We start from the raw sequence: 27,994 nt of genomic DNA, 5'->3' as shown, positions 1-27,994 counted from the left end.
TAGGGTAGGGAGTAGGGATGATATCACACAATTTCTTTCGATGCTTTCAGTTTTCTACTTTTGTCATTTAAATAGACTACCTGATTTTTTTTCATCAGTTCTTGCACGATAACCAAAAAGTTGCGTTACTTGTTCCAATATTTTTATAAATTTAAAGAAATTTTATTTCAGAGTCCCTTCTAGCCCACCCTAAAATTCTCATTTGCTGCATTGGTCCCAGGCTCTTAACTGTTTTTGTAACAATCAAGATGGCGGCTGTCATGATTGCAAGCTCGATCAAATTACTACGCGAAAGTTTACCTATAAAAACTTACTGGTAGATTTCATACAACTGAAGATACATGCGTAAAGATGAGTTCTGTTGCACTGCACTGGATCAAGAACCTGGAAGAATTTCAACGTTCACCAGACACTTTTCTGAAATCCAGAGAGATCACAGCGCACCACTTTGTTTTGGACATCCTTCAGGTAAATTTCACTTGTTACTCTGCTTTCATGCGAAGGAACTGAAATCACCGATTTGATTTTCCTTCCCGCAGGTATCGTAGTTTAGGAAACTAGCAAGCTTAATTTAATGGCATCAACTGACATCTTCTGAATTTCCTTTAGGTTCTCTATCATGAAAATCTTCCTGAAAATGTGAAGCTTCAGATGTTGTTTCTTCTTCAAGAAAAGGTGCTTACATATCGTGGCATTGTTACCACTGACACTTGATCGTTTGTGCATTTATCCGTCTTTTTCACTTTTTGCTTTTATGAAATTAATCCATGATGTATTTTCTAGGTTTCAAGTCTTTTCCTTGATTTGATAAGGTACATGTACAGAACTGCTAGTACACTCATGACTGTCTATTTTCGAGAAAATCAGCGACTGGTGATTGTGTAATGAGGAGTGCTCAGTTTTTGCTGATCCCCCACCCTTACCCACTCTGAACCCTTTCACTTTCAAGATCTCAATAGTAATTCTCCTTTCTTTCTGCTACACATTCCCATAGTCTTAGTTGTGAGAATTTGGTGTCAGATCAAATAATAGCACTATAGTTTAAATTTTTTTGGGTCCATTCTTAATATTTTTCTTCTCCGTTTTGCTTGGATAATTAACTCATCTCTCAATAATTATCCTTGCACACATTCATGTTCTTCTACCATCTTCTTCCTCTTATTTTCATGCTTCTGCTTTTGTCTTCAAATTACAGTGTAGAATGTGCAGTACAATCACTAAAGGAAATGTTTCTTCCTGCACATAAAGCCATGCTTGAGCTTTACACAGCCCAGGTATAGTATAGGTTTAGTTGAAATACTATTTACTACTTCTTTCAGTCTATATGATATAGAAAGAAGTACTGCTTCATGGATTTGGTGCTGTGATTTGGTACTGTAATTTGGTAGTTAAAAGACAATTTATTGCTACTAAATGTTCAATTTACAGCACAGCATGTGACTACTGGTAATTCTAAGTAATGAAAAAAGGGTCTAATCCTAAACCTAGGTAAAGGTCATTGTTTGCTGCTTTTGGAGCAGGACACTAAACTTTCACTGCTGCATTGCGTACATTTATTCAAGAGTAAAGATGAATATCAACAAATTTTCACAATTTGAATAATAGGACAACATGCTTGCAAGGATATTTTCCCCTTTAAGAGGAGAAAATACTGCATCCTCTTGTCTTTGTCAATTGTGGACTACAGATATGCCATCTAAGTGTGCCAGAGTAGGGACAGTCATGTAATTACATGTTAAGTCCTGTTAAGTCAAACAACCTGTATATGAATATCAGATTTTTGAGGTGAAAGTAGATTTTTTTTTCTAAAGAGAAGTTTATTGTTAGTTATGGGGTTGTCTAATATATAATATTATGTCTTGAGATTTCACTTTGTATGTTCATTGTATATTTACTGTTCTCACAGACATCAAGTAGCTTTTACCCAAACAGCAATGCTTCAAGGTAAATATTGTAAGGCTGTCATTTTAAGCTTTCATTCCCAGTACATCAATCTCCCTTGAAGTTTATTAAAAAAAGAGCTCCACCAGTTTGCTCTACAGTTGCAATGTTTCAGTTGTTTTGTAATTTAAAGGGAAGAATTGATTGATGGAAATGTCCACTTCATTACTGTAGGTTAGTATGGGAAGAAGCTAGAAAGAAAGTAAGATTATGGCAAGATAAGGATGAACCCTTTCCCCTCTAAAATCAGTATGCCTTTTCTCCATACTGCTCTTTATACATTTCCTTAGGTGCTGACAAGGAGAATTTGTTTACCAATCAAAAGCTTTTTTCTTTGATGATCATTTCCTTTGTTCTCATGACCTTAATGTGTGATTCAGGGGTGATGTTGGATGGAGAAATTTGATGCTGGTCTCTTTAGGTGTTAAAAGGGTTAAGAGTTTTGTCTTCTTTTTATATCAATCCATTTTCAGGGCAGACTCAAATCCAAGTTCAAGGAGGGATATGACTCCTTATTCCCTGGTTGCTCAGTCATCTCAGATTTATCTCAGTCAGGTACATGTATTTCCTTTGTCTGATATTGGTGGCAAACTTTTATTTTATGCAACATGAAGAAAGACTTTATATTCTGTTCCTTGACTAGGGCCAGTCGTTTGAAGGCTGGTTGGTGCTAACCCAAGGTTAAATTTTAATGTGGGTTTCTTTATTCTTTTGCGGAGAAGCCTTTTCGGAATAATTTTCTCTATTCCTTTTTTTATTGCATCACATAATCAAATTCTGCATAAAAGGAAGTATACTAAATTTCTTGTGTACACCTTAAGATTTCACACTAATCCTGGGATAACATAGCCCAGCTTTGAACAACCCAGCACTGAGTTGCAGATGTAGGATATATTTTGCAAAATAGAGACAGCAGATTTATTTTGTTGCTCAATACGTAATAATTTTATATTAGTTTTGTTGTTTTTAGATTTTGGTTACAGGAACCGTCATTCTTATCTCAAAGGAAACTCTGGTAGGTCATTTAGTTTTGACTTTACTTGTAGGATGCATTTTAAACATACAGGTAACTTACCACTGACAGCACATACATGTACAGTGTAACCATTAGACATCAACCATTCTGTAAAATGTGCTCTTGAATTTGGTATGTTTGCCATTGTTTATTGATTATTCCAAAAAATTTTAATGCTGGGGCTATTTTCAATTTCTGGATGATTTTTAATCAGTCACACAATAATATTTCTATAATTATTATTATGCAGTGCTGGGTATTACTTACTGTTTAATGTGAAATCTCTTTGAATTTGTGTATTTACAGGAAAACAATCAAGAGGTTTTTGTTGATTTTGTTGAAGTCCTGACTGATGTCGTAGATGTGGTTAGTAATTTTAATTTCATATCAGTCTGTAACTAGTTTTTCTAGTTTATGGCTAATGTCTTTGTATGGTTTGGCTACAATACAAAGTAAATCATAATAGTGATACCTTTACATACATATACACTTTTGAACAATTTATATAATAATTGTATCACTAATCACCTCACTGTGCAATTGGTAATGATCCTCTGGACAATGATGAAGTGTTAAATGAAATGAAGATATTGTGACTACTTACCTCTTGCATTTTGCTTCCTTTTGGGCCATGTGGCTTTTTATAGCCCAGTGCTTACTTCTCTGTCTACATTTGTCACAGGGCTTTTTTCCTTATAGGCCAGAGCCTGTGTAGTCACACAGTCAATAAATCATAATATTGCTTGAGAATGTATACTGTAAGCTATTGTCATGTACAACTGGTGAAGTATTAACTGATCTCTACTTTTGCTTTGGAAGTCCTAATTCCATAACTCTGTTTTAACAGGTAAACAACCCTTTCAATCTACTTGTGAGGAGAACTGCTTGTGACTGCCTTTGGGAACTAGAAATGTCATATCCAGTAAGTTATTACTGGTTCTTTTTAGGTGCACTCTTTTAACTCCTTTACTATGTAGATGTTATGGAATGGCTGCAAACATGTGCAGCATAAAGCTTAGATACAATATACATGTACAACACAGTATTTAAGTTAACATACATCAAATAGTCTGTCAATAAGTACATGCGGTATGAATGGTCAATGAAACAGGCCATATTTCACTGTACCCCTTGCTAAATTCAAAAGTTTGTTTGAATTGAATGCTTCCCGTTCTATTTAAACCCAGAGGTATGATTAATATGTTACTGACTTCGTTTTTCAATCTGTACTGTGAGTTACAGAAGCTGGTTTTTTCCCACTTGGATTTATGATCTGCCTGCTTTGTGCTTGGCTCATGCATTTTTATAAATACAAGCAAAAAAAACTTGGTCCATAACTTGGTTACTAACAAGGTTAATAGAAAGTATTTCTAGTCTGTCTGTATTACGTCAATTAAGAAGTTAATGTGCGCAAACATTTGATTGTAGATTCTGGTCACAGAACATAATTTTATATTATGTAGTGCAATATTTATATCATACAGGTATGGTGGTGTATGCCTGAACAAAATAGATGTATTGATCTCTAATTATAATCTTTTACATGCAATTTTTTCTTTCTCGATTGTCAGATATGAATTTAATAATAATTATAAAATTAATGTACCTCCTCACCTGCTGTTCATGAAGTTCATGAACAGCCAGCCTGATTGCTATTCCTTTACATTAGAATATTTACTGACAAGCAAGGACAAGTATGCTCAATTTCTTGCATGTGAAAGAACAAAATGATAGTCATGCCTGCCATTATGAAAGAGGTCAACAGGTCTATGTGTCAAGTAGCTTTTTCTCTTTCATATTGTTCAAGTAATCTAGATTAATCATTTTTAATGATTTAAATTCAGTTTTAATTATTCACTCTATGAAGTTTTAATGAATCTGGCTGTGGTTTTTTAAAGGTTGAATAACATTATAACATTATCCACTGGATAAAACTCTATCTAGTGGATAACGCAGTATGGTTTTCTATTACTTATCCTCTGGATAGCAATTTATCTGTTTGATAGCATTATCTGTCCTCTATACAACTGGGCCCTGATATTCAATCTTTTTTCACTCATTTTTTACATGTAATATATTTAATTTTTACAAAGGGTCTTCTCCATGCAAAATTGGATCATTTTTATGCCAAAAGTGCTGCAGAGAACAGTCCTATATTTCAGAGTTACATGGTAAGTGTTATTAATCCTGTTTACACATAACAAGTGAACATTACTTTCATGCAGTAATGATGATAATGTGAGAAATTTAAAATTCACAAAATTTAGAATCAGGTGCATCAGCAGACAAATTTGTCGTGGCTTCAAAAAAATGTTCATGTAGTAATAATTTAACAATAATAAATTTTAGGGTAGGAATCTTGTCATGAGATGAAATAAATATAAAGGTTCACCTAAACCCACCAAGAAGTGTTGCCTGCACATATGCTTCTTCTGCTTTAGGTCTTGTTTGTAACAGTCTTGCGCCATGCTATGGAACTCTTATTACAAGAGTCTGCGAATAGGTAAGTAACAATTTTTTTCTGTCTTGAAAGTGTAATTGCTTGTAATACGCTGTACAGTATATAATTATGTGAATCATTTAATTGTAATCAATGCTCTCAGTACCTTTTTTGAACTAAATTTATTCAGTGGTAAGATGATATCATATGTGATTTAATATGCCTGCATGTATGTTTACTTTAAAATGTAGTGGAACTAAAGTTGGCTTCTCTTATTGTGTAACTTAGACTGGATGACAACTGTGTAAATAGTTTACTTACAAGCCGTACAGAACCTCTGAAGGTAAAATGAACTGAATTTACATCTGAGATATTTCAGATACTTATGTATTTACCATCTCTCTTATTTCTATCTACTTATGTTGATGTTTTTTTTTTAGAAATGAATTTTTAAATCTTTAGTTGAAATCTACTTAAATAATAATATGAAGTCTTTCAAAGGAAAAGAAAACCTAAAAATGATGACACTGATAATGGTGATGATGTTGAAGGGGGTGACGATGATGATGATAATGATGATGATGAATTATTTTACCACTGTCCAATAGAAGTGGATATGGACATGCGTCATGCAATATAAGTGGATACTTGACATGATAATACAATGAAGCTGAGAAACATTTGTTACATGACTCATCCTATTGTGGAACTCATAGACAAGTGTATACGTTTTACTTTCTTTAGCCACTTTACTTACCCAAAGATGCTTCAAAGCAGTTTTTACCGGTAACAATTCAGGTGAGAGAATGAAATTTTAGTCAGATTACCATGTACATTAATTTTATCTAATTATACTAAGAAAAAAAATAGTTTTAATAAATGGAACAAATACTAAGGTCTCATTAGTAAAATAGTACACTGTTAGGTTCAAACACTAATACAAGCTGTCCTTTCTAATTTTTAGGCTGGAGCATTGAGCTCCAGGTCGTTGACTTTACCAGAGAATGTTGACACCAAGGAATTGAAAAGAGCAGTTTCCTTCTTGATGGACAACATTGGTTTTCTTAACACTACTGGAATTTTCCATGTTATGTTCCAAGTAAGCTTTCCCATTTTTTTGTCTCTTTACTGCTTTGAAGTTCATCTTAACCCTTTAACTCCTAAGATCTCATAATTAATTCTCCTTACTGTCTGCCATACAATTCTTATGATGTCAATTTGGAGAATTTGGTATTGGATCAACAAATAATCCCCTAATTGATATTTTACTTTATTCTCATCACTTCTATGCTTGATATTGTATTGATATTGTAAGGAGAAATTCTCTCTTAGTCATTCATGGGGGTAAGGGGTTAAGTAGCTAGTCATGACATTCTGGCAGTGTAAGGCTCATCTTCTGTTCAAATATTTATGTAGCTTTGTATTGTATTTACCTCTTCTAGCTCATGCAATGCGTGAAACTAGCAGAAGTTGCCCCAAATGTGAGTTGTTATTTTTGTCTATTAAATATACTTGAATCAATATTATAGACAGTTGTTGTAGATGCTGTGCACCAACAAAGTGTATTTTTATATTAAGTATGAAGTTATATGTAATTTGCTTTTCTCAACTGAGTTGATTTGCCTTCGTAGAGAGGTTCTGAAGCTGACATTTAGAGAATTAGCCCTTCTCCAGAGCATTCGTCATCTTCCCTGGTGAAAATCTTTCAAGGATCTTTAAGGATCTTACAAGATCTTCATGAGGACCTTTGAGGATCCTCTTGAGGATCTTCATGAGGATCTTCAAAATTCTTGTTAAGATCTTCAAGGATCCTTCATTTTCTTGCCAAGATCTTCAAGGATCCTTCATTTTCTTGCCAAGATCTTCAAGGATCCTTCATTTTCTTGCCAAGATCTTCAAGGATCTTTGATTTTCTTGCCAAGATCTTCAAGGATCCTTCATTTTCTTGCCAAGATCTTCAAGGATCTTTGATTTTCTTGCCAAGATCTTCAAGGATCTTTGACTTTCTTGCCAGGATCTTTAAGGATCTTTCATTTTCCTGTCAAGATCCTTGAAGATCTTGTCTGGATCTTCAAAGATCTTTACATGAACTTTGAAGATCCTTTAAAGATCTTTGAAAATTCTTTGAGGATCTTCCAAATTCTTGTTAAGATCTTTCAGGATCTCTCATTTTCTTGCCAAGATCTTCAAGGATCTTGTTGAAAATTTTGAAGATCCTTAAAGATCTTGGAAAGAAAATAAAAGATCCTTAAAGATCTTGGCAAGAAATTGAAAGATCTTTGAAGATCCTGGCAAAAAAAAGAAAGATCCTTGAAGATTTTGACGGCCAAATTAAAGATCTTTGCAAGAAATTTGAAGATCCTTAAAGATCTTGACAAGAATGTCAGGAATCCTTGAAGATCCTGGCAAGGAAATGGAAGATCGTTGAAGATCTTAGCAAGAATGTTATAGAACCTTCAAACTTTTGACAAGAAAATAAGCATACTTAAATCCTCATACTAAGTTAAAAAGAAAAATTGAACCAAACATAAAAAAATGAAGATAAAACTTTTTTATTGCTAAACAAGAATTACCCATCCTTTTCTAGTAGGACTACTTCTACACTATTTCTGTTCAGATTTTAGGTTAGTACTAAGATTTTCATTTTCCAAAAAATCTGGCAACAGTCCAGCTCAAAGGTAAAAAGACCAAAATATATGTGTTAAACTTGTCTAGGACTAGACTATGACCAGACTAAGACTACTCTTACAGAGGGGGTAAACATGAAAAAAAGGCAAACAAGAGTACTTCAATGACTATATTTCTGAACCATATTAACCTATAAACCAAAGGAAAGCTTAGGAATCACACATACTGAATATAACTAATATGTTGCCCTAAACTAATTTGTTATTTGACATCAGATCAATTTGTCCACCACATGGTGTGAAAAACCTAGGTATACTTGAGAAAAGATAACTGCACAAAGATTGCATGAAATCAAGTGTTTTTAGTGTCAAAACAAAGTACTAGGGTCGTTCTTTTGGATGAGCTAAGGAACTTTTGGAGTCGTTTATATTATGGGCACAGTGCCCGTTCAAAGTTCACCGAGATTATTAGGTGAGTTATTCCACAATATCTTACTTAAAATTCAGCTTATGGAGAAACTGTCAGCTTATCCAACTCAACTCAGTAAGAGGATACAGCCCTGAAAACTTCAGATTAATTGAACTAATACATCCTGAGGTACAAAATAAGTGTTTTCGGGAATTCATATGACAACCTCTAAAAGAGCTTTTTAAGTTGTTACACAGAACCAAGTAAATTCACACCTTCTTCAGAAACATGTCCTTCAGTGAGCGTCGAGGAGAATCTCTCTAGATCGATAAGCCTTTATCCTTGTCCCTGTAACACATCATTTGCATCCTCACTCTCCAAGAGCTCAGAGCAAGAATCATTAGGCGAGGATGGCATCTTCATTTTCTTTCCAGAAGTACCAATGAATTCTTTTCATTAAGCCTCAGAGTCAGAGCAATCGCGAGACCTGCTTGGAGTTTGATTGACGATTGCGGTTATTTCTGTCTCTCTTTTCGCTTGTTTCTGAACTCCAGAAAACGCCTTTCCTTTACTTTTATTTCTGTGTACATTTTCCCCTTAGTTCCGACCATTGTCGATGATATTTGCCGTAACAACGAGCTTCTTATGTTTTTATGCGACCGTTAAAAATCTCGGCGCGTATAAATTCCTATCCCATAATGCAAAACCCTATTTACTGTCATGTAAGTTGTCACAAAGTTTCCCTAAAGCCTCAAGCATGGCGTTGCTATGCGTTAACCTTCATTACACTTATTGCACAATAATTTTCTGCGAAAATTCCTTGTTGTGTTTAAATTATCCATATCAGATTAAAAAGGATCCTTGCAAAGAGCTGTACAAAATCATGAAATGAATCTTTTAAAGATATTTGGAAGATCCTTTTCAATTCCTTGAGGATCTTGAAGGATTGTAGAACAGATTGTGCAAAGATCTTGACTAGAATTCTTAAGGATCTTAGCAAAGATCTTAGCAGGATCCCTGACAGGTTCTTTTGAAGGTCTTTAAAAGATCCTCATTAAATCCTTGAGGATCCTGAAGGATCCTTGAAAAGATCCTGCAAAGATCTTGACTTAAGGATCCTTGTAAGATCCTGATCAAATTCCTAAGGATCCTGGCAAAGATCTTTACAGGATCCTTGAAAGGATCTTTTGTAGGTCTTTAAAAGATCCTCATTAAATCCTTGAGGATCTTGAAGGATCCTTGAAAAGATCTTGCAAAGATCTTGAGTAGGATCCTTGTAAGATCCTGATCAAATCCTTAAGGATCCTTGCAAAGATCTTAATAGGATCCTTGAAAGGATCTTTGGAAGGTCTTTAAAAGATCCTCATTAAATCCTTGAGGATCTTGAAAGATCCTCAAAAAGATCCTGCAAAGATCTTGACTAGGATCCTTGCAAGATCCTGATTAAATCCTTAAGGATCCTTACAAAGATCTTGAAAGGATCCTTGAAAGGATCTTTTGAGGGTCTTTGAAAGATCCTTGATAAATCCTTGAGGATCTTGAAGGATCCTTGAAAAGAACTTTGCGAGGATCCTTATGAGGATCTTTGTAATATCCTTTGAGGATCTTTATCAAATCCTTGAGGATCTTAACAAACGTTTTTGCTTACAAAGATCTTTGAGGATCTTTTACAGATCCTTTAAAGATCTTTTAAAGATCCTTGTCCTTAAGGATCTTTGGCAGGTCTTTGTCAATCCTTGAAGATCCTCAAAGATCCTGTGAGGTTTTTCACCAGGGTTCTCAACATTTATTGTTAACTCATCAACATCTTCACTGAACTCACCTAGAGAGCTATACGTCAGCAAGTAAACATACAAAAGCAAAGTTACTGCTGAACAGATGGTCATAATTCTTTTTATACTAGAGGCAGCTCCATAAATTATTACACTGCTAATAGAAGTCAGCCCTTCGCTTATGGGCAGTTGAAATAGCTGTGACCCAAATTAAATCCTCAGTTAATTTGATTTTTAATATTTTATTTGTTTTCCTTAGATGTTCAAATCACAGTTTATTACTTGGGTTTCCACAACTGATCTTTCTGTTTTTCATGTTCTACTTCTCTTAAAGGTAAGGTATTAAATTCTTGAACTGTTTAATGCTTAGTTACACCAAATTTTGGTACTTGTATTAAGTACATGTACAGTACTTACATTTATTTCATAATACTGAGATTTACACTGTGAAGTACTTTCATTTGTACTTTTGATTGGACGAATGATGTTTTTTCACAGTCGTTCACCTCCAATCTTTGTATTGAGATGTAAAAAATAACTCAGCATATACATGTCTGAGATAAAAACATTATATCATGGTTGGTGCTTGAACGATTTTTCTGCACTCAGTGCGATGCAACAACAAAAAACGCACTCCTTTGCTGCGCTTACTCATTCGTTTTTTTGATGCATTGCAACTTGTGAATAAAAATTGTTTGTGCTTACTTCCTATGAAATAATCTCAGTGTATTTCTTTTACTTCCTTGTGCATGGCTAATACAAGTAATTTCATTGTGGTGCAGCGCGGCTGATAGGATACAACAAGAAGTTCCTTTCTTTTAGCTGTTTACCATCTAAAGTACATGTCATGCCTAAATTATCTACAGATTACTAGCTTGAAGCCTATCCCTCATATCATTTCTTACAATTTTTCTCTCTGGTAGCTTAAATTCTCAGATGATTTATTCTTGGAAGGCGACGAACTTCTTCTTCTTCACAGGTAAAGTCCGTCAGTTGTTGGAAAATGTTTGTGCAATTACATGTTCAGTAGACTGCTTATTTTGTTCAGCCCTTAAGGAAAAACGTTAAAAAAATTTTAGGAAGGGGTAGTAAATTTACAGTGTGTGTTTGGTGAAATGGAATTTGTGAATACAGAAGTTTTAAAAGCTACGTTTTTTCGTTTGTCTCACGATGTAGTCACGCGATGTACATCACACGTGACTACATCGTGAGACAAACGAAAAAACTTATTGTTACTCACCACGATAAATAACCACAACCTTTTTTACAGAAGTTTTATACAGGCTTAAGATCTAATAGCAGATGTACCATTTTATGAGAGCTTTTTTTTTTAACACTAAGAAACTAAATGCATTTACCTTTTTAGAATGTTGTTGGTGTCGAGTCAGCCCACTCTGGCACAAGGTCAGCGATTGTTGTGTTTTGAGTGGCTTATGCACTTTCCCACTGAAGAGGTAACTTTGAGTCAGTCAATTAGTTAATTAGTTGATTAGGCGAAGATCGTTCTCACATTCACTTCTTTATCCGCATTCACATAAATTACATTATTTTCGTAGATCGACAGTCATTCATTTACCACTTCACGGATTTATTTGAAACCAACATAATGACCAGCTTCCAGTTGGCCTGCTAGGTCAGTTGCTAGAGCACTGCACCTGTATCGCAGAGGTCATGGTTACAGGCCTTATTTTTTCAGGCCTTATTTTCACTAAAACTTAAGTAGTGTTCATTACTGCGAAGATCGCTCTCACATTCACTCCTTTATCCGCAGTTCACATATATGATTTTCATATATTCACAGTCATTTATATGTATACTCAATGGTCTCCAACTGTCTGATAACGGAATTGTAATGTGTTGTGCTTTTTCAGGACACTCTAATTTTACAACCAACCGTTCCTCACTGCTTGGATTATTCACAGTTTCGTTTCTTTTACCCGTCTGTGTTCGATTCTGTAGGTGAGTCTTGTCTTCTACTTAAGTTCGACTCTGCAACGATTGCTGATATTTTCGGTGTACTAAACAAAAAAAATTGTTGGGTTGTTGGAGCAACTGAGTTGATAATGTTAATTGGCCACCGTAAAGAGTCTCTATGAAGCTGACGTTTCGAGCCTTAATCCTTTCGTCAGAGCGAACAACGAAGTGCTTCTGCTCGAAACATCAGGTTTGATGACGCAGCACCACAGTTTCTTAATTCATTTGGAAAAATGGTTTACCAGATATCTTATGGAAACAATGAAATTATTTTGAAGAATTGATAACCGAACCATTTTTTATTTGATTGTCGCAAGAAATTCCTAGTTTTCCTTAACTTCACTCTGTGGTCCTGAAACTCGCACAGTTTCAATACTAAGACCATTCGCAATTTGGTCTTCCGCATTTTCCCGCGCTTCAGGTGATTTGCTTGTTCTGATTGGTTCCTTTTTATGACTTTCTTTGTTCCGATAGGCTGTAGTTGTGATTAGTTTGGTCTTGGTATGACAACACTCAATCGACATACGCTCTATCGATTGTCGCAAGCAATCCAGGATTACGATGGTTTTCCCTCGCTATGGTCCTTGATCGATCGACAAAATGTTGCGTTAACCTTGGAACCAATAAGATGTTTCTCGTTTTTTTGATCGTGACACTCTGGGATTCGTGCTTCTCATTCTGCCAAAGTTCCGCCCGACGCGCTAACGTCAGGTCTTAATTTCACTTGTGTTTTTTTTTTTTTTCGCCGAAAAGCAAGGACTACTCTTGGTCTATACTTTACGTGGTCCGTGGGCTCTAGCAAACGTCTTTGCATTCTTAACAGTTTTCAGTGTGTCCGCAAACGGTGACACTGTGTTAGAAGGCAGTAACTCTTGATACACAGTGTACGTCCAAGCGCAATCCAGATGAAACGATTTGAGAAAAGAGAGATTCAAGAGACTGAAGTTTTGCCAAGACAGACAATCATATTTTGCGATAACAATGATTTCTGCGTTAAAACGCAGAGGGGGAAGGGGAAGGGGGGTGGGGGTGGGGAGAGACCTCATAATACCCTTCCTACCCATGCTCGGCTGCTATGGAATTAAAATTTATTATCTTTTATAACATCATTTGCGTTGTTTCTCAGGATATTTTGTTACCGTCTGCTTTGCCCGTCTTAATTTCAGTAGAACTAAATGCTTTCAATTTTGTTGTGCTCTTCAGATGTGACAGTTGATAAACTCAAGGTTCTGTGTCTATGCTTGGATCATGAGACATTACATTCATCAGGTACCAAAGGAAATAGTTGTGGGATGTCAAATTTCCGGCAAATTTGATTTACTGGGAGGGAAACTTGAAATCAGTATAGCATGTTCGTCAAGGGAATGTCAAAATGGAAAACAAATATTCCATTGCTTTTTCCACTGCGATCACTGATTGGTTAAGAATTCTTGCGCGTCTTTTAACTCGTGTAGTCCCAGGACTGAATTCGTGAATTCGTTACATGTTTATACTGTGAGTTCCTCTGGTGATGTTTAATGTTCTTCTGATTTGCCGTTGGGACTACATTGATTTTAATTTTAACGAAACTACATCGAAAGGCGCTCGATGCAGGTGTCACTTTTTTTTCTATGCTTTATTTTCTTAGTCTCTGCTGGTGTCCCATTAATGCAATGCCTAATGCCACTTCTTAAGAGAGTCCGTCAGGGAATCGGAGGCAAGACTGTGGTAGCACTGTTTAGAATTCTTTTCTGGTATTACAAACATCACTGGGACTCGGAGCTTGAACGTGAAATTTACAAGTGAGTATCAAATGTGTCTTCAACGCAGCCTAATCCCTAGGCGTTCACTCTTGTCTCATCGTCTGCCAGTGAAGTCTGGGAAGAGGCAAATGAGAATTTCGATGACGTTGCGGCTCTTACTGGGATCCAGGTTTCACAGAGTATAGAACTGCTAGCGCCTGGCTTTATGGGAATTAGTGTGTCAATTTTACTTGTTTAAAATGGTTGTCTTTGCAGGCTAGTGTTGTCAATAGTAACTGACCACCCACAGTTCATACCTCATACTGTAGATTTGCTAAACTCAGTTTCTGCCATAACTCCAGACAGGTTAGTACAATTGCGTTGCACCATTCTGCCATCTACAGCTGCATGTGTGCAGTCTAGTGTCTAGACGTTTCTTGGGAGATGATCACTCTCACCCTAATACGCTTCGCGATTGGTCTAGGAAATTCTTACCTCCCTCTCAACCAATCAGAAGCAAAATATAAACCAATCTCAACTTGGTTACATGCGTTTCCTGCGCTTTGAGTAAATGACTTCTTTTTACCTCTCATTCACCCCTCGTGCTGATTGTTTGTTGCCATTACCGTGTTTTTTTGTTTCGCAACGCTCAATCGAAATTTGTTCCGTTTTTGTTATTCCTGTTTTAGTTAGTTTAGGTGATTTGTATCTGTGTCTTGATATTTGCTTGTGACAGTTTTTGCTCATCAATAATTCACGAGTTATTACATAGATAAAGTTCCCTGACCTAGCTTCATGTTTTGGTCCACTCTTTCATGCATGTGTATCGAACGATCTCTTGCACAGATTTTCAAACTACTTTGAAGAGGTTTATAAGTTTGTTTAAAAAGTGCAATTTATTGTTGCCCTAATTCGAATCCCAAACGCCAATTACCTTATTTGTCGTAGTTATTAACAGATCATCTTAATAATTATGATATCTATGTTTTGCCATTAACAGTAAACTTCCCACCGATTTACTGCGATCTCTGAGCGACCATGTAGTGTCGCAGCCAGTGGAGTCTGTTCTACCAAACTTAACGCATCATCTCAAATTACTTTCCCTTGCAATGAGAGGGTCAGATATACAACCTTCAGTAAGTAATGTAATTTGTTGTTCGCCTTTGAACATACCTAATTTGAACGGTTTAAACCCAGGATTACCGGGAAATTGCTACGGCAGCGAAGCCTGGAAAGGAATGGAAGGCGAGGGCTTTGTCGCCAACTTTTTCATCGAGCCCTCGACACTGCCTGCTACTAATACTATTTCAACGCGAGAGTTCTCTTTTTTCAAGTAATGACACCAGTTCTGTGTTTGTTGTAGCCAACCATGCGTTTTTTGATTCAAATCCTTGACAAAGCGGATATCGCCCGCAAGGGCGACTGGACTGTTGGAAATTGTGTACTAGCTGTGTGCTACAGTATTCTTTTACATCATAATTCGAGCTCAACAATTACAGGTAATTATTTTTGCAAGTGTTATTTAGTAATTGGTTTGGATGGACCTGTCGCTGTGTTTTATTACCTTATCTGTTCATTAATAAATTTTGTCAAAAGTGACACTGTATTATATTTTAGGCTCAATTATACACCTATTTTGATTGGTTATTACCCATAATCTACAGGAAAACAGACACATAATTGACGTCATCATTGACCACATTTTGTTTTTTTGTTCACCACCACTTCTTTGTTCTGACCACATTTTGAACAGACGCATGGTAATGTGAAATCTCTTTATTAATGAGACCTTCAGATGCTAGCGCGAGGGTGGAATTTTAATGTTTTTTCTGTTCTTTTTCTTTTTCTTCTTCTTAGAACTTGGCAATCTGTTGCTTTTTATATGTGCAACATACCGGGACATCGGTATCCTTAGTCACCTTTATAATGGCTTATATCTGACGAATTCGTCACTAAATTACATGTCGAGTAATGTGATGGAAGCCTGAAGTCGACTTGTGTCTCACGTTCCTCTTTGTTTTACAAAAGTGTCGAATTATCCTCACATTAGAATATTACGCTGGATTCTACAGAGGCGATGTAGCCGATTTTGTTTTGATCTTAATGTTTCCACAAGATATCAGAGACCATGCAAGATTTTACTACTGTCTTTTGACTAATGTATCGAGTAAAAAGGTATGTAAACAGAATAAGTGAATGCGAGCTTTTGGATTACTTTATGCGCCAAGAAGATGTTTATTTTTCCATTTTTTCCTGAATTACGTGGATGGTAAACTTACTGAAAATGTCATAGCAGGGTTAGTGTGCAACGGAAACTTTTCAGCCTCAGCCGACACTTTTTGAAAAGTCTGTCTGTGAAACACATGACTATCGAGATATTGTATTTCAATTTCAAGGACTAACTTCAGGGTAAGGGAAAATAGATAGATGAATTGTAAATAATTGGTAACATGTTAATCAGCTTCGAAGATAGAATGTAGTTGTTAGCTGATAATCTTACTCCTTTGGTTAATTCTTTCTTTTTTTTCGCTAGTTAAGTGTGATTGAATTGTTTTTGCGGCTTATCCAGTGTTTCTTTCCCTTATTTTTTTGAACAGTGTTCCAAAATACTAACCTCCGAGACAGCAAAGCAAGGTCTTCCTCATGTCATCGCTGGTAAACATCGTTTCTTCGCCCGTGTTGCTCTAATGTTATTATAATTATTGTATCTGAAGCCACATCTATCCCAACGAGGGTAGACATTGACAGCCAAAGCGAAAGTCACACCCTCATGAGTCATGTGTGGGCAGTCATTTGAATCTGTTGATGGCTTTGTCAAAACCCAGGTCATTGTCACTGATACCAGCCCTCTTTCGACTTCACTCATACGGACGAATACGTATAGGTCATAACATGATTTCGAGTGCAATATTTGGTGTTAATGAGCACGAGTAACTTTTTCAAAGGCAACAAAATTGCACTAGCCCGTCGGGCTCTTAGTGCAAGAGAAATCTTGTGATTATTTGTGAATAATATACATGAAAAAACATCACAGAAAGTCAAGAGGTGACAAAATTTTAAAAGCGTGCGCGTGCCATTTGTATACAACTTTACACTCGTGTTACATGAGAATGTACTCGTTTTCAACCACTCAGGTGTGCGTAATTTTTTCATGTACATTTTCAGCACTGCAATTGTTATAAATCATGAAATACACAATTCTCTCAACTCTCAGGCGTTCTTCAGTTTACAAAAACAAAAAACCAACAAAAACTAAAGACAAAGATTGAAGTAAACAAAGCAAAATAAACGAAACAAAATAAAACAGAAATAACGGCAAACAAAACAGAACAATGTACATCTAGACAAATGAAAACAAATTAAACAACAAAACAAGGAACAAACACAGATATAGTTCTCTCATTTTTTTAAACGTTCCATCACTTTACAAAAACAAAACTAAACACAAAATAAAACTTAACGTGAATTCTTAATTATTGTTTTTCTTGATAATTTGTCCCCAGATGATATCACAACCAGCACATTTCCCGTTCCTCCTCCGGTAAAACACATCAGTTCGCCTTTTCTCAAGCTTACAAGGTAAAGAATCTCGTCATCTTGTTTCCTCTTCACGTAACAACAGAGCAAATTGGGTTCTTAAGAATTCCCTTCTAACTTCCACGGGATACTCTGACTTCTTCACTTCTACTCTATGTCTCACGCTCTTGACAAAACGATCCACATCTTTCTCAATTCTTTACACCCTAACATCCGAATACATATTTTCCATACTCTTCCCTATACATTGCTTAGGTACTGACAATAGGAATTTCTTCAACAATCCAGAGCTTCTTCAGTTGGTGATTATCTCCTTTGTTCTCATGACTTTATTGTGTAATTCAGGGCTAATATTGTAAGGAGAATTTAGATGCTAGTCTCTCCTAGGAATCCAAGGGTCAATCCGATAACCGAACTCAAAAGTTACCATCTTTCTTATTCGACTTAAACACAAACGCATACCACACAGCTGATCCTAACAGTATGCAGGACACCTATCACAAGTGAACCGTGGACATATGGACGAGCTCGAATTCGAGATTCTTCCCCTTCGTTTCACCAGTCCGCTTCTCTTTGCGGCGCCTTTGGAAGCAGACTCGTAGGATTACATTTCATTCAGCGTCTAAATTTCAAACCCACTGTTGGTTTTGTAGGTGACTTAATTTTCCTCCTTGAAATTATGATGGGGGCATTATTGCAGAGGTCATGTTGTTATTGTATTAGAAGACCTAGACAAACCTGTTTTGAGAAGTTACGGAAAACGAGAACGTAAAGTGGTTCGGGTTCTTGTTAGGGTTGTTGACAACAACGGGAAAAAATGAATAGTGTCGTGTTTCTTTTCCTTAACAGGGTCCCACGGCCAAAATTGGAAGGCTCCCTGACTGATTTGAAGCTTTCAAACCATGGCGAAGCTAAGGAGTTCACCACTACAAAAGGTGTGTTTTGTTTTCTTTGCGTTACTACGGGTTGGTGTGTCTTGTTCGCCGAAATTTGCAATTTGAAGTTTCGCAATGTCTTAATTATTGTACAGGTTAAGCCTTTAGGTTTGAGTTGCGAGCAAAGAAGGTTTTTTTTTCTGTTGTGCTCAGTATCCTAGGTTCCTGAAAACGGATGCAATGTGTCTGCAAGACTTCGTAGAATCTCTTTTTTTTTTTTTTTTTTTTTTTTTACTGAAGTTGTTTACTGCACTTTTCGATGGTTTGTTTTACAACAAAAACCGAAGCAGTTAAAAGACTCACAGTGAATCACAGGGCGCCAATGAGAACTCATATGCGAAACAAGGAAACTGCCTTAAGCGCGGGAAAACGCGAGTGACCAAGTCACATCTCATTGGTAGAGATGGGCACGGTTTTTCTTGACCAATCACAGTGTGATGGAAAGGATTACTTTCGACACATAATTGAGAATCGCTCTAATGCGAACGCTGGATGTAATTTGTTCCCTGAAAAGTCATGGTCCTTATTTCATCGCTACAGTGTGGTCGTGTATGTTGGATTTAAGCCGAAGTTGCCAATTTCTGCTCCATCCATTATTTTTCAGGTCTGTTAGATCATTATCTCAAGATGGTCGACGGAAATGCCTATGGTGAAGAAATCCCCATAAAGTATTATGTCCACTTTGTGAGTATTTGTATTTCTCAGTTAAGAGTTATTCAAGTTTGCACTTCCATTTTCTTCAACGATTATTGTTCTATAAGAATAATGTTAGGATTTCGAAATACGTTGCTTGAGAACGTTTTTCCATTGTGCTTCCAAATGATTGCCGAGAGACCTGTTTACATACTGGGAAAATATATATTTAATTATGGAAGGAATGAGGACTTCCTCCTAAACAATGACTTTCGTGAGATTGGAGTCGATGATCGGGATCTTCAGCAAACCTCGAAGGCGACGAGAACGAGGACGCTGCAAAACAAAAGATCTCATCAGTGGAAAAGTAACTTAGTGCGTGCGTTTGAAAGTGTGTACATTTCTTAGCCGTCCTCTGCAAAACAACGGGCACCTTAAGCAAGCCACGACGGCGACGGCAACGAGGACATGGAAAAACTGAACTGGCAAATTCAGTTTTCAGGGTGTCTAATTGGTAGAACAATAGCTCAGCACGTTCGTATTAAATCTTTGTACATTTCTTAGCCGTCCTCTGCAAGACAACAACGTGAAATCACCATAACTTGCGTCGTCTACGAGCCGAAACCGCGACGGCAAATTATTTCAATTTCCATTTGGAACTCAAAGCTTCTTTTATATGCTATGTTGAAGTTGAGGTGTGGCGCCGTATGAGACAGTAAACAAATGCAGCCATTTTTAAAATTCTAATTAAAGGCAGAAATTCATTTTTTAATCAGTCTTCCTTGGCGTTGCCGTCCTGACTGCCGAAGAAGGTCCCTAACAACGTGGAATCACCAAACTTAACTCGACGCTGCTTTTATATGTTTTGCTGAAGTTGGAGTGAGGCGCTGCAAGAGATAGTTAATGGTTCCAGCCATTCGCGAAATTCTAGCTGAAAAAATAATTTTGTTTTTGATTGACTTCTTCGTCGTCGTTCCCGTTCTTTCAATTTTAGTTAATTTTTTTAATAAAATATAAATGGAACTGTGATTATCTCTTTCAACAGACAGATTCTTCGACTCTACCTATTCCAACGATTATCTATGCTTTGGTTCTGAAATTTCACACTGACAGAAGATACAAGCAACTCAAAGGTTGGTTGTTCGTTGCAGTTGTTTACAACTTCTTGCATCGTTTGACTCCTCTGCTTTGGTTTGACCAAATCAAAGGAGTAAAATAGACAGGGGAGGGAAAATTATTGCTTGGAGTCAATTAGAACTCAAAGGAAAGATGTATAAACCGCCAGAAGCGCTAGTTGCACATGGGTTTAGTTTTGCAGTGATTGCGTTAGCGGGTGTTCTGAGTTTTTAAGACCAATCTTAGCCTAACCCCTGCAATCCCGAATTGCAAAATTGCTCTGAATTTTGATGTGCCTCTGTTTGTTTTGATCTCTCGTAATAATAAAATTGTGCATGTTTATAATGGGCTTTTTATTTCTGTTTAGACATTCACATCTCATACTTATCGGCCGCTAAGTCGACATCTCCATCTGAAGGTGAGAGCTAATCGTTATTAAAATATACCTGCGTAGGCAAAGAGGCGTAGGAAACAAATGTCCTCACACGCAATTGGAATTAGAGAAAGGGGGGGAGGGAGGGAGGGGTGGTTTCTTTGAAACACTAAATGCTCTTCATTTTTTTCCAGCTTTGTTATTGTGCTAGGCTCTGTTAAGCGTTACTTGGCTGTATTAAGCTGAACATTTTTCTTTTGCATCCCACAGGCTGTTATGTGATAACTGTAAACTTTTGCCCTCTCGATCCAGTACCCGCCGTGTTCAAAGTTAGGTAAGGTTTGTGGAAAATTGCAACTAAAAAGAACAGCGTAGCACGTGTGACTCGTTTTATACGATTGAGCACAAGTTTGAGTAGAGAATCTTACTTTGATATATCTAATATGTCGGCGGTTTGTAACCATTTATGTGACTTTCGGGTTTGTTTTGTTGCAGCCTATTCAAAAATAGGCTCAACATAACCCTTCCGATTTTTAGATGATAAGTAAGAAAAGAGTTCACTTTAAGTGATCGATGCCCACAAAGTATGTTAAGGGGGGTGGTTCGATTTTTCTCATCCTATTTTCAAACTAGTTTACTAAACAGCCCCCACTGAAGATGTGAAGAATAAAAACAAAACAAAACAAAAGGATTGAAGTCTGTCTCGCAACTGTAACAAGCTTGGGTGGATGCCAACGCAAACTATACAGTTTTTGGACCGTTCTTTCCCACTTTTACAGTTTATTAAACTAGGCACCCGCCTACAATGGCAAAATTTAGGGTCTTAAAATTGCTTGATTTACCTCTATCACCTTAACACTTTACTCCCTAAAATATGATATTTATATTCACCACAATGCTCTCTTTACATTTTCTTTGAGAATGACCAGGCGACTAATTTATTTGACAAGCAGGAGCTTGGTGATCATTTCCTTTTTTATCGTGACCTTAGCATTTGATTCAAGGGTGATACTGTAAAGAAAATTTATAGCCAGTCACTCTTTGGAATTTGAAAAGGGTTGAATATGCGTCACAACGAAATATCAAACTGCTACTCTTTACTTTCAGAGCGATATTCAGTGATGATAATGGTTTAACCAGTGCAATGCAACTGGAGAATTTGCCAGTTCAGTTTTGTGACTTGTTTAATCCTCTTCAAGTGCCAGCTTACTTCAAGGTAAAACGGGAGGGAATAATTGATGAGCACTGACGTAGTTTCGATGTATTTCAAATAGTGAACCGTCCAGTACCAGACCACAAAATTTCGTCTTTTCTTTCAGACTGCACCGGTAACGAGTGTCAAAGCAGAACTTTTCTCTGTGCTGTGGGATCACATCGTTAAAGTGCAGCGCACCAGGTATTCTTTACGAAATCATTGACGTCTTTGTCACAGAATGTTCCTCTAGTAACGAGTAACTTTTGGGATGAGATAGAGTTTAGTGTTTAGATAACTTTAGAGAATTCCCCCACCCCTAGCCTCCTCCACCACCCCCTCCTGAGTGCTTTGACGAAGTAAAGCAAGCACGAAGATAGTCCTCTTCTGTTTGTTGGAAATTTGTCTCAAAAGTATAGGCGAAATTAAGACATTGCAAGTGTGGTTCTACACACTTCCCGACCAATGAGATAACTTGAAGTATCTGCGTTGTTGTTGGGGTCGATTTCGAATAATAATAAGTAATGATAATAGGATTGACAAAAATCCAATACAATCTGTAATCATACGAGTGATAACAAAATCGGAAGACCAAGCAGCGGGAATGCGATTTGTTTATTACGAGTATGATTACAGACCGAATTGGACGACACGGAGTCCGCTTACCAGTTAATCATCAAAATCACAATTTCCGAGAAAAGAAGATTAGCCAAGTTATAAAAGAAAGGGAAAATTTACAATTTCAACTGATGACTCTGTTAAATAATTGAAAATACGAATCAACAATAACAAGTTTGGGATCAAATATCAGTATCAGGGCAACTGCCCACCTACCCCTCCCCTAACCCAACGTTAACTTTAACTTGTTCTCAATCGACTGTTGTTGATTTAGGGGAGGGGTAGGTGGGCAGTTGCCCAGATAATGATATTGATCCCAAGCTTGAACCACGTTGCTACAACTCCGTGTTTTCATTTTCAAGTACACTTACGTGTAGGTTAGACTGATTATGCCGGGTTCAAAGTAAAAAACCCCCGAAAGTTAAGATGTAAATTAGGGATAAGCAATCTGAATCGACGAAGGTGTTAGTAATTAAGTTCATATAGACACTGCCACGGTTTAGGTTTCTAGTCTTAACCAAAAAGCATTCTGTGGATGAGACAATCCTACTTTTTATGGCATCTCTTCAGATAACTGTTTTTGTTAAATCAAAGCAGTCATGCATTTTTGTAGTTTTTTGTATTTTCGTCTTTCTTTCGGTTCAGTCTCACGTCGCAATGCCAATTTGTTCAATATGGTTCTTACTTATTCTAATTTTTCTCTTTTACTACTGGAATCTCAGTTCTTTGATTTGTTTGCATGTGATATTGCAGTGAATACCCCGCGGGGACTGGGGCTGAATCAATAATCTCCCTCTCGGTGAAGTGGAACACCATGGGAAACATCTTAGAGGAACACTTGCTGCCGTTTGTTATGAGTGCTTCAGGTCAGTTTGGCTGGGTATAAGAATATTTTAGATTTGAAATAGTATATTTCTCCCTTGTTGTTCCTTTGCTTACTCCACTTGTTTTCCCTTCTCTATTAGCCATGCGTCACGTGCCATGTGTTTTTAACCAATGGCTGTTATTTTCTAGATGATGAAGTTCACCTTGGTATTTTCATGCCACCTTGTCAGCATCTTTTACTAAAATTCCGTCCACTAAACGATCTAACTGTTGTTACCATGGCGACTGATGATTGGCGGCTACTTCAACTCGTGGAATCTTACCTGCAGCAATTCGAACACGTCAACAGATAACCTCTTCAGAAGATTTACTGTAAACTCATTTATTAAAAAGCTAGGCGCCCAGACAGAAATAATTTCTTTATCGGACTTATACGTACCACGGAAAAAGTGTGGTTTAACAGCCGGATGATTTGATCAGCCACAGATCTCTGTTAGGGAAATTTGATTGCTACCTCAAGGACATGTTGCACTGAATGAGCAAGCTACTGCTATCTCTCAAGTATCTGGGATTTTGCAAAATATATTCAAACTTTTCAAAACATGAAAGGGTTAAGGAGTGTTACCAACTCCAGGAGATCGATCAAACCATGGGCTCTGTGTTCAAAAAAGTACGGAGTCTTAACACTGTTTCTGAATGTTTTTTGAGGAACACTTGTACCTGAATTAAGGTAATTTTATATAAATATTTTGGAAATATTTTGTCTTTAGAGAGAAAATTGTACACGAAGTACTTCTATAGAAAAAAAGGCATAGAGGCTAAGTCTACCAACCCCACCCTTCCTAACTAAAATTATTACACTTATGAAGGTTTAGTAAATAAACACAGACTTGATGTCGTAAATTTTTTATTATCTTTCTAGTGGTGAATGATTTATAGACCTAAGTTATAACTTCATGGCAACACTTCTTGTTTCCAGCCGTACGTAGCTTATTAAAAATTTCATATCCCTTCTAATTGTATCCCAAGGTTTCCACTATCACACAGAAGCTGGAAAGTTGGTCGGTTTTATAGATGGGGACTAAACGGGTCAATTTTTAAGTTTTCAGTCTGCATATATGCATGTTGTCCGAAACGTCAGATATCGGAAGAAACGTACTGCATGAATTCGTTCTGATATTTAGCCGACATGGCGACCGGAAAGAAAAAGGGGTTTTGAATCATGACGTTGGTCACAAACGCGAATGATCACCTGCGCGGAAAAGGAGAAGGATTACAGTGACACTTCCCCAATTTTCTTACCCAACTTTGTGACTGTAGATGTGATCATCTTGCCCCGTAACAATGCCACCAAGCCCCCCTCCCCCGCCAAGTATTCTAGTGGTGGAAGCGTGACGAATCAAACAGCGGCTGCAAGAGACTTGACAATTACATCAAGTCACACGGAAACAACCAATAGACAAGAATTTCACTTTTAGTTTTACCTTTAATTGGTGTCGCTGTCTAGTTTGTTTGGCTTTTAAACTTCGATAACTACACGATGGATATTTTAAGTTTTTTTTATTTGTGTGTGTGTGTGTGGCGAGCAGACACTGGCCACTGCCTTGCAGATATGTCTGGTTAAGAGAACGACGAGAGTTTTCTTCAAATTTCAGATTCAAGATGCTCTACGATGAAAAGAGGAGAGAACTTGAATTTAGCATGAAGGAAGAAAATTTTCATTTTCTTGAATGTTCCAACGATTGTCTCAACGCAAATTCATAGCAAGCGTATTAGTGTCTGGTAAAGATTGCAACCACTGGATACATTTTTGTCTGTAGTCCTGAGAATTACCCACCCTATTCAGGGGTGTTTCTTGTGAATATTTTTCACCGTCATTGTCTGTCGTAGCTGTTTTCTTCGAAGTATCTGTTTTTCTGCGAAGTAGTGACTTTCTTGCTTTCATGCCCTTCGTGGTTTGTCCAGTATTAGCCGTCCTGTTTTGCCCTCTGGACTGCTGTGCTTGTGGTTTAGCACTAGTGTCAGCAGTCTTCACCCCTATTCTATAATTCAAAGATGAACTCCTGTTGAACCATTCTGAATATCGACTGGGCAAAAATGTTAGAGCCTCGTCCGGCTTCCATTTCCCAGCACTCCCAAAGGCCCTTGTTCCCTTATTTGGTGTTTTACTTTCACTTGCATCCATCCGGGACACCCCTAAAGTTGTGTGCCGTCCATTTTCCCGCCAAATGTCTGCGCCGTAGGCGCTGTTGGCGGGTGTTTCGAAAGATACCTTGAGAAGGGGTAGCCCGTGGACTCCCTGTGATTCGCAAAGTGTGGTTCCAGTCTTTTCTGGGTCAGAGCTTCCAGATACTCTGCGAGGCTTAAATCCTTCGTCGTGGAAGTCAAGTGATATGGCGGATTTTTGAGCCAGTGCCGGCATGCTGCCGAATTTTCGTGTTAGGGGTACCGTCAGGCAGTCGTTTGACGTTGTCATTTCGAGACGAACAGAATGCACGAAACGGCTGGAACGAAAAAGCAATACTGTAATACACTGGAATGTTTAGTTTCTGCTCAGATTTTTTTCTTTCTTCTCAATGGAGATAGTTCAATCACATATAAACCCACTTTGCCATATCAATAAATTCCCTAGCATAAAAATGATGGGCCAGGACAACTACTTGGCAAGAGGCCGAGTAAGCGAGGGGGTGGGGAGTTAAGTTTCTTGGTTAAATCAACCGAGTTGATGATGTAAATTGGCTAACGTAATGTTTTTTTTAAAGCTGATTTTTCGAGCGTCAGACCTTCGAAACGCTAGCTTTAGAAACTTTTTATAGTGGCGACGCAGTTGATGAAACGGGAAGGGTTTCTCCCGAAATTAAAACTAACCGATTTTCTTGAACTTGAATAACGTGAATGATTTTTTCCATGAGAAAAGGAGGCATTAATTAGGATGTGACAATTCAACTAAAGAGGGTAACTGAGATCTCTTTCCCAAGACCTGCTCACTGTGAACTCAAACTCTTGCAAGGCCACTTTATTTGGCCGACCTAATTTCGGAGGACAGCAGTATGTAGTCGTCAGGGACGTAGCCAGCTTCGACTTGCCGTAGGCCTGTACCGTGAGAAAGTTCAATTTCTGTCTAAAAATTTGTAATAGTTGTACTATAAAAGCAGATAAGTGGGCGGAAACAAATTGTAGGCCTGGGCCCTCAGGACTATGTGCAGGCTACGACCCTTGTCGTGAAGTCGCGATTTATATCGGAAGTGATTGCACCCACAACCAATTAGGCCGTCATTAAATGCAAAAGGACTCTAACAAATGGAAACGAGGATTATGCACCGGCTGTTAGCAGCACGAAAACAGAAACGTGATATTTTTGTTGTATTTGTTGTCAAATTAAGAAAATATCAGGCCATGCCTTACACAATAAAATTGGCTTTGAGTTGAGGAAGGGATTTTAAATATATCCGGATAAAGGAGTTATGTCGTTTTCTGGAAAAATACTGAAAATACCGGAGAGTTTGTATCATACAATATTCAACTCCATGTGTAAAATCCTCTCTTGTTATGTGTCATTCAGGTATTGCTTAATTATAAAGCTGTTTTGAAAAAAAAAATTGTGTTATAAGATTTTTAAAAATGTTTTCGTTTTAAAATGTGTATAGTCTGAACTGTAATAGAATAACGATGTTAAAAGGTTTTTTTTTTTAATCTTTCAATCGCCGAATTTCTCGTACCGATCGATTCTCTTGGTCAATCGCCACTCAAAAGACCTGTCACAGCCCTCTGTATAGCATTAGAGTCGGCCCTTGATTTCGCTTTCAAATAATGACATAGCCGCCCAATGCACCATCACCAGCCGCTTATGGAATAAAAGTTATTGAGATCTCCGCATGCATTTTATTTATGGCCACGAAGATCTATTTGAATCTGAAATAATTTCATTTTAAGATCTGATGTATATTCAGTATTATCTTCATCCCACACATGTCGGTGTTGTGCGATATTTAGTGATGTTTATCGGTCTTCTTTGACGTAACTAAGAGCCGCTAAGAAAACCGTGACCGAACGTTCATCACAAATTTGGAGTCATTTTCATTCAGGCAGGTTTGAGTTCGAATAAAGTTTTCTTGTAATATCTAACTCGTCTTAACATAGATTAGCGCTGTTGTGATCAGTGACAATTTTTTTTCGAATCGTATTTTCCATGAGAAACGAAAACAAATCATGAAGTTTGTCAACACATTCAAGCTGGATTGCTCGCACAAATAGTTCACTTAGCGAGCAGTTTTCCGACACCTTTGGCAATTTAAATTCGCACACATGAAAGAAGAAAACTTGATAATTCTTACCGTTTCTAAAAAACTGCTCCGCTAAACGAATTACTTCTTTACCCCCGCTTTGTGAAATTTCTGTTTGTGTATTTGGCAATCTTTTTGACTAAAGAACTCAGCGATTTCCTGAGAACTAGAAAGTTCCCATGCCAATAAGAATTGTTGCTCGCGCAGGTGTTTTTAAAGCGATTGGAAACCCATTTGTTAGTGCCTTAGACGTCAAATATCCTATTTTCGCGGAGGCGGTATATATATTAGGTTTTTAAATTATTTATTTAATGCATTAATGTCATTGGTAATTTCAATCATTCGTATACGCAAATAGATTCATTTTGTTCGTAATTTTCCCAGTTGGAAACTCTTCCATACGTCATAGGTTTACGGTCTAGCAGGGTTCTTTAAAGGAAATATTTTTTTGCGGTGCGTTGTTAATACGGAGGATTAAAGAGTTCATCCCGCAGCTAAGCTGCTGGATTCTTCACTACAATTCTGTCCCCATAGATTCAATTTCCGTTTCTATTTCGGTGGAAAGAAAGAAATATGGCTCTAT

The 27,994-nt window shown here is 37.2% G+C and overlaps 2 protein-coding genes across 4 annotated transcripts; one reads left to right on the top strand and one right to left on the bottom strand.

Moving 5' to 3' along the window:
- Positions 1-248: 248 nt before the first annotated feature.
- LOC131795526 (AP-5 complex subunit beta-1) lies at positions 249-24,041 on the top strand. Of its 2 annotated transcripts, XM_059113110.2 has the most exons (37): positions 249-468; positions 610-675; positions 784-812; positions 1,196-1,274; positions 1,907-1,944; positions 2,415-2,496; positions 2,912-2,956; positions 3,263-3,322; positions 3,804-3,878; positions 5,050-5,127; positions 5,398-5,459; positions 5,685-5,739; positions 6,141-6,194; positions 6,361-6,495; positions 6,839-6,877; positions 10,464-10,538; positions 11,128-11,183; positions 11,571-11,658; positions 12,076-12,163; positions 13,382-13,447; positions 13,806-13,959; positions 14,176-14,265; positions 14,900-15,035; positions 15,263-15,398; positions 15,757-15,804; positions 16,016-16,074; positions 16,497-16,554; positions 17,403-17,478; positions 18,286-18,371; positions 18,976-19,055; positions 20,050-20,137; positions 20,488-20,538; positions 20,764-20,827; positions 21,601-21,709; positions 21,813-21,889; positions 23,057-23,169; positions 23,318-24,041. In XM_059113110.2, exons 1-37 carry the CDS (start codon positions 352-354, stop codon positions 23,479-23,481), a joined length of 2,976 nt encoding a protein of 991 aa, XP_058969093.2. In that variant the 5' UTR covers positions 249-351; the 3' UTR covers positions 23,482-24,041. The 2 variants fall into 2 exon arrangements, with proteins under 2 accessions (XP_058969093.2, XP_066025923.1); XM_066169826.1 differs by lacking the exons at positions 249-468; positions 784-812 and having other exon boundaries at positions 621-675.
- LOC131795530 (uncharacterized) lies at positions 24,036-27,619 on the bottom strand. 2 transcript variants are annotated; one of them, XM_066169833.1, is made up of 3 exons: positions 27,463-27,619; positions 26,117-26,221; positions 24,036-25,632 (listed from the first exon to the last, which is right to left on the bottom strand). In XM_066169833.1, the coding sequence occupies exon 3, from the start codon at positions 25,602-25,604 to the stop codon at positions 24,876-24,878; it is 729 nt and encodes a 242-aa protein (XP_066025930.1). In that variant the 5' UTR covers positions 25,605-25,632; positions 26,117-26,221; positions 27,463-27,619; the 3' UTR covers positions 24,036-24,875. The 2 variants fall into 2 exon arrangements, with proteins under 2 accessions (XP_066025930.1, XP_058969096.1); XM_059113113.2 differs by lacking the exon at positions 26,117-26,221 and having other exon boundaries at positions 24,037-25,632.
- Between the last annotated feature and the right edge of the window lie 375 nt (positions 27,620-27,994).

The sequence above is a fragment of the Pocillopora verrucosa genome, chromosome 1 (assembly GCF_036669915.1).
Source record: "Pocillopora verrucosa isolate sample1 chromosome 1, ASM3666991v2, whole genome shotgun sequence".
Lineage (NCBI taxonomy): Eukaryota > Metazoa > Cnidaria > Anthozoa > Scleractinia > Pocilloporidae > Pocillopora > Pocillopora verrucosa.
This window is presented reverse-complemented; position numbering and strand designations above follow the sequence as displayed.